The sequence below is a fragment of the Nicotiana sylvestris genome, chromosome 4 (assembly GCF_000393655.2).
Source record: "Nicotiana sylvestris chromosome 4, ASM39365v2, whole genome shotgun sequence".
Lineage (NCBI taxonomy): Eukaryota > Viridiplantae > Streptophyta > Magnoliopsida > Solanales > Solanaceae > Nicotiana > Nicotiana sylvestris.
The window spans coordinates 162,311,042-162,322,878 of record NC_091060.1 but is presented as its reverse complement, the minus strand read 5'-3'; the positions used below and the strand labels follow the sequence as shown (position 1 = coordinate 162,322,878).

Below are 11,837 nucleotides of genomic sequence, written 5' to 3'. Positions count from 1 at the left end.
GGTCCGTGTCTGGGACTCATTTGCTAATACTAGGATATTCCCTCCATCTCAATTTATTTGGCAGTGTTTGATTTGACACAGAATTTAATAAAAAAGAAAAAAAAAACTTTTAAATTTTGTATTCTAAAACAAGTCATAAATAATTGTGACTGTAAATCATTTTATCAAGGATAAATTAAAAGAAATTGGGACAGAAAACATAGCAAATTTCTGACTTGATTTCTAGCAAAATGCAAAATTAATTCTAAAAAGGGAATTATTCATCTAATGATCCAGCTTACAATAGTAAAACTAATACAGGAATATGGATATTTTTCACTAGTTTTCAGTGATTTGACAATAACCACTCCCCTAACTCGTAAAGAAAACAACATTACATAAACAAGAAATAAAAAAATAAAAAGACAAATATTGTCTATACAAAAAAAAATGCAATTAATAACTAAACATCAAAATTATCATGATTTGCGTGATAATCCAAAGCCATTAGCCAATGCATGAACAGCAGGATTAAAAGCCAATTGTCCCAAAATCCCTTGTTTGTAAGGCAAGAAAGTTCTCTTTTTCAAATCAGAAGAAACTGCTCTATTTACTGTATAATGCAATTCATGAGCTGAAACTTGTCCCTTTTTTCTTCCTCTTGTTGTAACAATAGCTTTAGATGAAGAAATAGGACAATCATTTCCCTTAAAACTTGAACCTTTCCCTTCTTTACAAGCAGCAGTATATTTCTTTAATGGATCTTTATCTGATGCTCTTCCTTCTGATGCACTCCTAAATAAGAAAAAATCTTTAAATCTCCATTTTCTGCTTCCTTTATTAGAAAATGATGATGTCAAAACTGAACATGTAGAATTACTACTTTCCTTTTCTTCTTCTTCCTCCCATTGATATTGAGAAATTCTCATAGGAGAAAGTGATCTTGTTTCTCTTCTACTTGAAGAAGATGACATACTCCCATTTGATGAAACTCTCTGTTTTGCCCTACTTTCCCTTTCTGCTGCACAACTTTTTCTTGTATTTTTTTGAGTAGAAATAACAAAAGGGTGTTCAGTTTCTTGTTTCTTGTTTCTTGTTTGAGTTTCTGAAATAGGGGATGGTTTTAAAGGCTTGATCATACCACCATCAAACAGTTCTTCAGCTGAAACAGAACATTTTTCCAACTCTTGACTAACATCAAAAGCAAAATCATCTCCACTAACATGGCTAGAAATTTCAACATTATTATCAGCTAAGAACAAACTATCGAATTCGCGATAAAATTGGGAGAGATGAGATGGACTAGGAGGAGCACTATAGTAATATTCACCATTAAAGGGTTTTGGTGTAGAAGGTGGAGTAGTAAATGGTGATGATCTTGCACTATTGAACTCGAAATTATCCATTTCATTATAGGGTATTGCTACTTCCATTTTTTTTCTTTTGCTGGTTTCTGTTCAATGAAAGCTAAGCAGAAACAGAAGAAAATGGTGTTTTTAAGATGTTTATATAAGGAAAGGAAGGAGGAGAGCTTAATATTATTGACTTATGTGGGCTATGAGTTTAAATTCTAATTTAAACAAGCCGCCTTTTATTACCTTTCTATAAAAAAAAATTGTCATGTTTTTTTAGGTACAGATGTCATGTTGATTTTGGACATAATGTATATGATGACCTACAATTATATAAATTTTGGATTGTTCTTCAAGTAAAAGTTAAAGATATTTGGAAAATGACATGAAGAATTACAAGTGTAATGTAATTGAAGAGGTTATAGTCATGCGTAATGAGCTTCATCATCTTAGGCTGATCATTTACCTATATTTTGTAATTGCAAATAAAGTCCCTCTAGTTTCCAGAATTATATTTACATCCTTGTAGATATTTCATAAGGCGTTTGGACATAAATCTTTTCGAAACTTGAAAAAAAAATAAGAAAAAAAGGCAAAAAGACCTCCTGATTTTATTTATAGAAAAAAATAGAAATTAAAAAAAAAAAGTTTGAAGTTATGTTGAAAATAATTTTTGAAAGTTGAATTTGTGTTTGGATATGCATTATATTTTGAAAAAAAATTGAAGATTTTTGAATGGAAGAAATTATTTATCATGGTCAGTTTTTGGAACTTGATAATTTTTCTTACTTTTTTTAAAAAAATTAATCAAATTCCAGGAATAAACAATGTTTTTAATAATTTTTTTAAAAAAAAAATAATAAATAAATCTATGTCAAAAAAGGAAGCTTCATATTGTTTGAAGTATCAATATGAACTCATTGATTTCTGACCAAGTAATCTGTTTCTAGAATAACAAAGAGGTAATGAAATTAAAGGAAATTAAATAGTACTTCTAGAGAACCTAGACATTAATGAAGAACAATCAAGTTTGAGATCGTTTTTAAAGAAACAACAAACCGTTATTTCCAAGAAAAAATTTTTTAGAATTTATTTTTTTGCTAAAGCAACAGATGAAAAGGATAGGAAGGAGTATGATGTTCCACAAAGCAGGGATCGAAATTGTGTATTTTAAGAAATAGAAGGGGAAGTTACGTGAATTTTGCAGATTAGAGGTAGTTATCCTAAAATAAATGGAGTTTGGGTTTCTAGTAATTTAGTCCTCTAGATGTAACATGGTAACATTTCATTTCAAACATTGTAGTAGGTCGGGTGATGTGAAGACAAATCGTAAGTAAGATTATTATTAGAATAATACGAGTAAGAGATAAGATTATCATTATATTTTATATAATAAACGTGGGAAGCAAGATTATTAGTTGTAATAAGAATAGGAAAGAGAGGCTTTAATATTACTGATGCATAGTCATGATTCTCCCTTTTTGACAATCATAGTTCTCTTTTGACTATCTGTTATTTTAGTGTTGAAGATTTGCAAACAAATGGAAAGCCATTCGAATCATTAGTCAAATATATTGCTCTTATTGAACCTCTAACAGTGATTATAAAAATTAGCGGGAAATAACTGCGAAACTAATTAGAGAAGTTAATTTCCAAATGTAGGGGTGTGCGTTCGGGCAATTCATATTGGATATAAAAATTTCGGTTCGGATTGAAAAAATAACAATCTTAATCCAATCCAAATAAGCTCAGATTGGATCAAATTTTTAATTCAGTTTCGGATTAATTGGTTTGGAAATTTTCGGTTTTAAGCTTATACGTTAAGATGTTTTTTCTTTTTACAAAAATGAATATCCAAATGAAGTACACATGTTAAATTACCTGAAAAGTTCATCTTGCTCACCACAATCATCCAAATAAAGTATTCAAATAATGAAATTATTATCAAGGAAATGCAATAGAGACATTAATACGGCCGATACGAAGTAGCAAAAGTAAAACCATGCCCAAATAGAAAGTATTTTGACAGTAACTTAATAATTAATATTGAATATATGATATAATATTTAATGGGTAGGGTATTGAATTTATTACTATTAGCATATGGATAATGGACTAAATATAAAGTATAAAAATTCTGAATTTTCGGATATCCAAAAACTTGAAGTACCAAATTTAATATCCAATACGAAATCCAAAAAAAATAAAAATTAAATCCAAATTCCAATCCGTAATCCGAAAATCCAAACCAAAAATCTAAAAAATTTGGATTTGAGGTTTGCCCAAACTATGCCCACCCTAACCGAATGCCAAACTAATTCTAGATTGGAATTCCTAATTTTCTCTTCTACATGAAATTCCTTACCAACCTACCTACATGAAAAAAATTCCTTCTATTTTGGGCTGATCTAAATTTATTCATCCTCTACTCTTTGAACTATACAACCTCTACAGCTGTTGTTTTACTTTGATATTTAATTAAATGTCCAAAATGCGTGTTTTAATATGAGGTTGTTCATGACTATTTATAACTTCTAGATATGCATGAGATTTGTTGGCTCAGGCTATAATATTGACTAATTTTGTGGCTGGCAAATTATATAGCCCCAGGTGGACCCCAAAATATAACCTACTACAAACCTTTTTCATACTTAGCATACCATATAGATCCACCATTCTCCTTATTGATTAGGCATATAACCAGAGATGGATCTAGGATAAAAATATGAGTTCAATGCTAAAAAGAAAAAAGAAGAAGAGTATTTAACGGGAATTGATATCTTTACTTTGAATAAATAATTCAATTTTAGACCAATTGTATCATTCAGTTTTTTTAGAGTACCACGGCCAACAAATAATATTGTATTAGTTCTAGGAAATGTGTACATAAAATACTTAGTTTGACATAACATCATGGATTCACGTACATCGTAATTTGGGCTTAAATGTCATGATCCAAAATTCATTAAAGATCGTGATGACGCCTAACACCACTGGCAGACAAGCCAACAATAAATAATTATCCTAATTACTCATATTAGTATTTCAAATCATACTTTTCTTTAATTACGTAGTACAAAATGGGATTTACAAAGTGAATGAAAATGTTTTCGCAACCACATTAATGAATAACCCGTAAGCACCCCCAAAATTCGGTGTCACAAGTGCATGAGCATCAACTAGGAAGTAAAATAAAATATAGCATCTGTCCGGAATACAAATTAGACAGAAAAATTATAATTAACTCTGAAGGAGACTCTGCTGGCTGCGGATTGTAACATGAAATACAGTTCACGGTACAAAAAGGAACCCATGCAACGATAGGAAATCCTTTTTTTAGAGAGCCAATGACTTAAGACAGACCACCCTGCATCATCCGCGCCTCCGCACCCAAAGGACCACCAAACATAAATGTATCTGCACAAAAATGTGCAGCAAGTATAGTATGAGTACGCAAATCAACATGTACCCAGTAAGTATCTAGCCTAACCCCGGAGGAGTAGTGACGAGGGGTTGACATCGTCACTTACTAGTGGTCTGATAATATCAGTACAGTAAGGAGGTGAACAAATATGAGGCAGAGTAAATAAACGAAATAAACAAGTATAAATATGCGGTACAATTCTCCTCTTTATAATAAACCCAAGCTCTCAATTAGCAAATTCCTCCTCAACCGGAGAGCGTATATATATATATATATATACACACACATATGTGTGTGTGTGTGTCTATGTATTATGGACCTCACCAAATAGGTTATTATAATTCAAATCAAGAAAAACTCACAGGTACGTTAGCTTCTCGCCAAATATTACGCACAATTTCATGAGGATATTTTATATAAATACCGAGGTGTACGGCCCGATCCCATCATAATCTGTGCACTGGCGAGGGTCGAACGGCACGAACCATAGATGCATATCTTACACTGCTGAGGCGAACGACTCACTCCCATGAGAGTGTGACACATAAATCCTACCGAGGGGAACAGCCCGATCCCATTAGAATAAGAAGCTTAAACGGATCCTTGACGCTCACTCACGAATAAACATGTGAGTTATAATTTTTAAGGAAAACCGTTCGAGGAAAACGCAAAGCGCGTGAGAAATCCGTAAAAGGAACACCATTACTCCGTGGCAAATCATGAAACTCGTGAATTCTCTACAATAGCAAGGCTATCACTCTACGCATGTCTAGTGTCAAGTCGTAATGTGAAATAAAACAATTAAACGAGCAAAGATAATCCTTGTGGTACAAGTATAGCATAGTGTGAACTTAAGTCTATCCGGACAATAACATAAATTTAACTACGTACGGACTCTCGTCATCTCGTGTGTGCGTAGCCCCCGCAACAAGTTACACATATTAAATATATCTCCTAGGGGTAGTTTCCTCCTCACAGAGTTAGACATGAGACTTACCTCGGTCCGAAGTTTCATAACCGCCAACACCGCTCTAATACCTAAAATCGGTGCTCGTCGCTCTAAAACTAGTCAAACAATGTGCAAACCAATAAAAATATACTCTAATACTCATAACTAATCAATTTAGGTAAATTTCCAACTCCGCTCGAAAAGTCGATAAAGCAACTATTGGGCCCACGTGCCCCGACTGCAAAAAAAATTTTTGATAACCATTACGAACTCAAATATATAATTTATTCTCAATTTCATGCCTAAATTCGTGGTTTAATCTCATTTTTTATCAAAACCTTATGTTTTCCTCAAAACCCCATAAAATCCCACCACTTTCCATGTTAAATCTACTTATGATTCGTATATTTAGCTAAAGAATTGATATGGATCACTTACCTCTTGATGTTGATGGAACCCCACTCAAAATGCTCTGAAAAATCGCCTAAGCGCAAGTGGGAAATGAGGGAAATGAGCTAAGTCCTGAAATAAAAACTCTTGCACCAGTCGCAGATATTGCATTTGCGACATCTTGTTCGCAAATGCTATGAACGAAACAGAGCCACCACTGCCAAGGTCACATTTGCAACAAAAATCTTCACAAATGCGAAGAGGGCAGTTTCACAAAAGCGATAAAATATTTGCAAATGTGAACCCCTCAGAAATTTCCCATCCTAACAAATGCAAACTCCTCCCTCACAAATGCGAGTTCGCAAATGCGATTAAACCCTCGCATTTGCGAGACATGCAACCCAGACCAGAAACCAGCAGAACCAGCAACAATTTTTCATCCGAAGTTGATCTGAAACCACCCCGAAACACACTCTAGGCCCCTAGGACCTCGTTTAATCACATCAACTTGTCCCAAAACATGACACGAACTTGCTCGAGCCCTCAAATCACGTCAAACAACGTCAAAACCATGAATCGCACCCCAATTCAAACTTAATGAACTTTAAAAACTTCAAACTTCTACATTTGATGTCGAAACTTATTAAATCACGTCCGATTGACCTCAAATTTTGCACACAAGTCATATTTAACATTATGAACCTACTTCAACTTTCGGAATCACAATCCGACCCCGATATCAAAAAGTCAACTCCTGGTCAAACTTCCCAAAAACCTTCAAATTTCTAACTGTAGCCAAATGACCCCGAAATAACCTACGGACCTCCAAATCCACGTCCGGATGCGCTCCTAAGACCAGAATCACCATACGGAGTTATTCCCAGGCTCGGAATCCCAAACGGACATCGATAACATTGAAATAAACTTCAACCCAAATTCATGAAATCTTCCAAAATGCCAATTTTCCACAATTGGCGTCGAAACGCTCCTGGGTAATCCAAAACCCGATCCGGACATACGCCCAACTCCAAAATCATCATACGAACTTATTGGAACTTTCAAATCCCGATTCCGAGGTCGTTTGCTCAAAAGTCAAACCTTGGTCAACTCTTATAACTTAAAGTTTCCGAAATGAGAATTTCCTTCTAAATTAACTCCGAACTTCCCGAAATTAAATTCCTACCACCCGTACAATTCATAATACGTGAAGTGAAGCTACTCAAGATCTCAAACCGTTGAACAACGCTCTAGGGCTCAAAATGACCGGTCGGATCGTTAAACTAAATACACCCTTATATATAACATACCAATTCCCATACGAGCTCCCGACGGTTCATATGTACACTACTTCAACTAGAGTGACAAAATAGAACTTTCGCATTTCTTATAAGGCATTTTTCACTTTTAGCCCACGACATAAACTATTTATATTCATTACCCGAAAAAGTGTATATAAAATTTGTATAATTTTTGTATACGATATATATATATATATATATATATATATATATATATATATATATATATATATATATATATATTCGTCTATTATTTTGAGAGCGGCTATATAATGTCATTTTCTCTTTCTTATATGCACTACCAACGGGTATAATGAGATGATTGATAGGATTTCGATCTCTTAACTAGCCTTAATAAGGAAATTTTTAGTTAACTCTACTTTGAGACTGAAATTGCATCTTATCATATTTAACTTTATTTTGCATCGCAAACTATAGGGTTTGATCTTTTATTACAGGGTTCTCTTATAATTTAGTACATATGGAAATAATTTAGTTGTTTGATTGATTTTTATATTATGGTTAGTACTATATGGTATCAGAAAGAAATTTATAACTTTATACTAGCCAGGAATAAAATTGGTGAATAATGTAAATGACAGTTTGGGCACTAGTAACCTAATCTGATTTTGTCCATTCTTTATTCATTTCCTTTCGGTTCTCATTCACCAACTTTCTCCTTTGTTTTTTATGGAATATTTTGGCAAATGAGGATGCAATCAAGTTATTTGATAATGACTTTCTAATTAACATTTTTTATGACCTTTTTTTTTCTGAAGTGGGGTATGAACGAGTGAATATGTAGTGTTCTAAGAGCAGGTAAAAAATGGATGGTATTGGTAAAATTAAAACGTTTAACCTAAGTAAAATGTGATGAAATTAAATTGCAAAGTCTTACTGCAACAAAGTTGCCTTATTTCTCTTTTAAAGTCACCTTCTAGAACGCATTAATATATACTCGGTTATCATAGTTTGTAGGATAATAAAATAAACGATATGAAAATATGCATTACAGGCATGCATAAGATACTGAATCTAATAAATAATTCTGTATCTGAACATTATACATGCAACTAATTAAAAAATTACCACTCGTGCAAGTGTGGTTGGTCGCGTTATTTGGACCTTTGTTGCTTACATATAATTTCATTAATTTAGGTATGAGGAGAATCTGGATTTATAAAGAAGAAGAAGAAGAAGAAAATATAATTTATGCTAATTAATATTTCAGGCTACAATATAGAAATATTTGTTCAAAGTTTGAGTGTAGATCTAGAAGAATTTAAATTAAATATAGATACATGATTGTATTCAATAATAGAATTAGCAATATGTTTTAATTACCTAGAACAAAATAGAAATAATTGTTTTGATTTATATAGAAAACAACTTTATTTAGTAAGAAGGTTATATCATATACTCTAAGAAGAATATAATTTTTGTACTAAAATTATATTTAGAATACTAATAATTTACTAGAATCTATTTTGGAATTTATTTTTCAGACTTTATTTATTTTAGTAATAATAATTTGACTTTATTTATTTATTCAATTTCTCCTCTTCATTTAAATTTAAAAATAATGAAAGGTTGAGAGTGGGGGTTTAGCTACCAAATTAAATTCCGACTTAAATGGACACTAGCTAATGGGGCATATAGTATACGTGTGTACACTTCCAAATTTTTCAATCAAATCTGTCTGATCTTAATATTCCCTATATTAAATGAAAGTTAGTTCTCGCAATAATTTTTTTTTTTTTGATGAGCAGTTCACGCAATAATTAGTTGGTGTGTAACTGTGTATCAGTGTATGTTTACAGAAAAAGCTAATTTTTTTTTTTTTTTGAGCTAGAAACTAACTGCTCTCAAGACGTTGATAATTTTTTAATCAATTATCTAGAAATGTTTAAGCTATTTTATTATTTTTTTGAAATGTGTAAGCTTAAAGAAATAGAAAGTTTCTTTACGGACTCTACACATTTAGAAGGGCTGCAGGAGCTTAATGTGCCAAATTATTCTTTTACATACTCTACATTAAACAATAAATTGGGAAATCCTAGGGGGGAAAGGAAATAGAAAAAAATTAATCCAAATAATTACCCACCTAATCTTTTACATATAAAATACCCGCTAAATATATATAATATATATAATATATATAATTGGGTATAATCAATATATAATTTGTGTATACTGACTAGAAAAAATAAACATTATATATGGTCGGCTATTTATGTATATAAAATTGCACGGGAACGCTATTTGGTCGCCCTCATTTAACCTATACCCATTTTTTTAAAAGCTTTTAACTTGTACCCACTTGTTAAAAAACTTCACCTCCCTTTCTCCTCCCCTTCTCCTTCTTCATTTTCTTTTTTCTTCTTCACAATCTGATTCTATCGAATCCATACCTGTAACGGTTTTTACTTCTTAAACTCATCAAAGCCTCTGTTATTTTATGACCACTTGAATTTACGTGTTGTTTCAACTGCACATCTATGTAAATTATCAATGGATTGACTTAAGCACGGAAATACAGTACATTTTCATACATTAATATAAAGAGTACGTAGCTTATTTTTTCGAAATATGAACTGGGGAGGAACTTTACAGTGTTTGCGTACTAGACTAGATATTGCAGGGCATACGTAAAGGTGAGGGAAAAAGAAAACCCAAAAAAAGGAAGGCAAATCCCTATGTGCAAAAAATTTCAACTCTAGAGCTGAAGTTTTTATTTTATAACTGGCAAGCTTTAGCTCTAGAGTTGAAGTTTTCGGGTGACTAAATAAAAACTTCAGCTCTAGAGCTGAAGTTTTCAGTTACAACACAAAAACTTCAACTCTAGAGCTGAACTTCAGGGCCGGCTACTAGAATGCTGAAGTTTTGCGTGATTGTCTTTGCTACTTCAGCCCCGTATGGTGAAGTTATGTGAAAAAGCGGGTACGCTTGCTATTTTTTTTGCAAAACGGGGCATAAATTAAAATGTGACATAAAAAGCGGGTATAGATGCAAATGCCCCATTTATGTAACAATTTGAGAAATGCTCACTGGGCCTAAACCAATTCTTCTGGGCTTCTTACTATTAGGATGGCCTTATGGGTAAAATACTGTTGGATCGTAATGAATTGCAACATGGACCAATTAATGACAAACCCAATTATTAAAGGAAAAACTAAATAGTGTAGTCACTCTAAAAAAATAATAGCCAGCAAAATATATTTTTTCGTATATTAATATATAATATATAAAAATATACATATTTTATATATAATTAGTGTAGAACTTTTTGGGGAGAAATTCAAAAATAGCCAGATTTATCAGTAGTCATTCAAAAAATAGCCACAATTCAAAAGTAATCGAAATTTAACCACTTTTCATGTAAAGATAAATCTAAACGAAAACATTGTTCAAAATTTGGAAAAATACTCCAGCATAATATACTGGAGTTCCAGTCTAATATACTGGAGCCAGCAAAGTATACCGGTCCAGCATAATATGCTGGAAGTTCATACACAGGTGTACCGAACTCCAGTATATTATGCTGGACCGGTCTTTATTGCAGTAAAATATTAGTTACTTTTCAATGATTTGACAAACGCTGGCTATTTTTGAATGACTAGTCCGAAAACTGGCTAGCCCGTGCTATTTTAACAACTTTTGTATAGTATTAATTAGCGGATATAATTATTTTTAGCGACTGATCAAATGTGTAATTTGCCCATTATTAAACTTAAGGGAGTTTACTCCTACCAACTTTTCTCTAGTAGTAACAGCGCTAGTCATTTTTCAGTCACATAATTGATAAATAATTATTGTTATGGAGTTTCAAATTCCACAATTGAACTTCCATGACAATATCTCGGAGTTTCACCGGTGAAATTTGAAACTCTACAAGAATTGTTAATGTTCAATTGGTTAAATTAGCTATTTGTGAATTTTATCCAGTTTTCTACTCATAATTTATTATATCAAAAAATAAAATTTCCATTTTCTTTCATCTAAAATTTGTAAGTCAACAACGCAGTTGATATTTATGACTTGCACAGAAATTATAGATGGCTTTGTCTAGACGAAAAGAAGAAACAAACAATTTACTTTAGAAGCGTGCAATCAAATGGGCCTTAAATATACGGGCCCAGGCCCAATTTTGTCAGGACATGGATAGAGTTTTGTGAATGGTTCAGCTTTTTGGTGGATCTAACTGTTATGTCTGCAATTATCCACTTTGGGAAAAGGCATTTTGTTCTTTTCTTCAATATAGAGGTAATTGATGACCCGGCCCACATGAAAAAGACTTCATATTAGGTTTAGGACCACAAAATTTTTCATTATTTGTATTTAAGGACATTACCTTTATGTAGCTAAAGACAAAGTTAGATTCTGGATGAAACTGTGAAGTCCTTTTCTAACCAGTATGTGTGTCAATGGTGACAATTGTTTCAATC

At 32.4% G+C, this 11,837-nt stretch overlaps 1 protein-coding gene across 1 annotated transcript; it reads right to left on the bottom strand.

The window, feature by feature from the left end:
- Positions 1-458: 458 nt before the first annotated feature.
- Positions 459-1,412, bottom strand: LOC104226725 (uncharacterized). The gene has a single exon (XM_009778776.2). The coding sequence runs from the start codon at positions 1,410-1,412 to the stop codon at positions 459-461; it is 954 nt and encodes a 317-aa protein (XP_009777078.1).
- Between the last annotated feature and the right edge of the window lie 10,425 nt (positions 1,413-11,837).

Coding starts and splice junctions, on each gene's coding strand:
- LOC104226725 (XM_009778776.2), bottom strand. CDS start 1,412: ATGGAAGTAGCAATACCCTATAATGAAATGGATAATTTCGAGTTCAAT.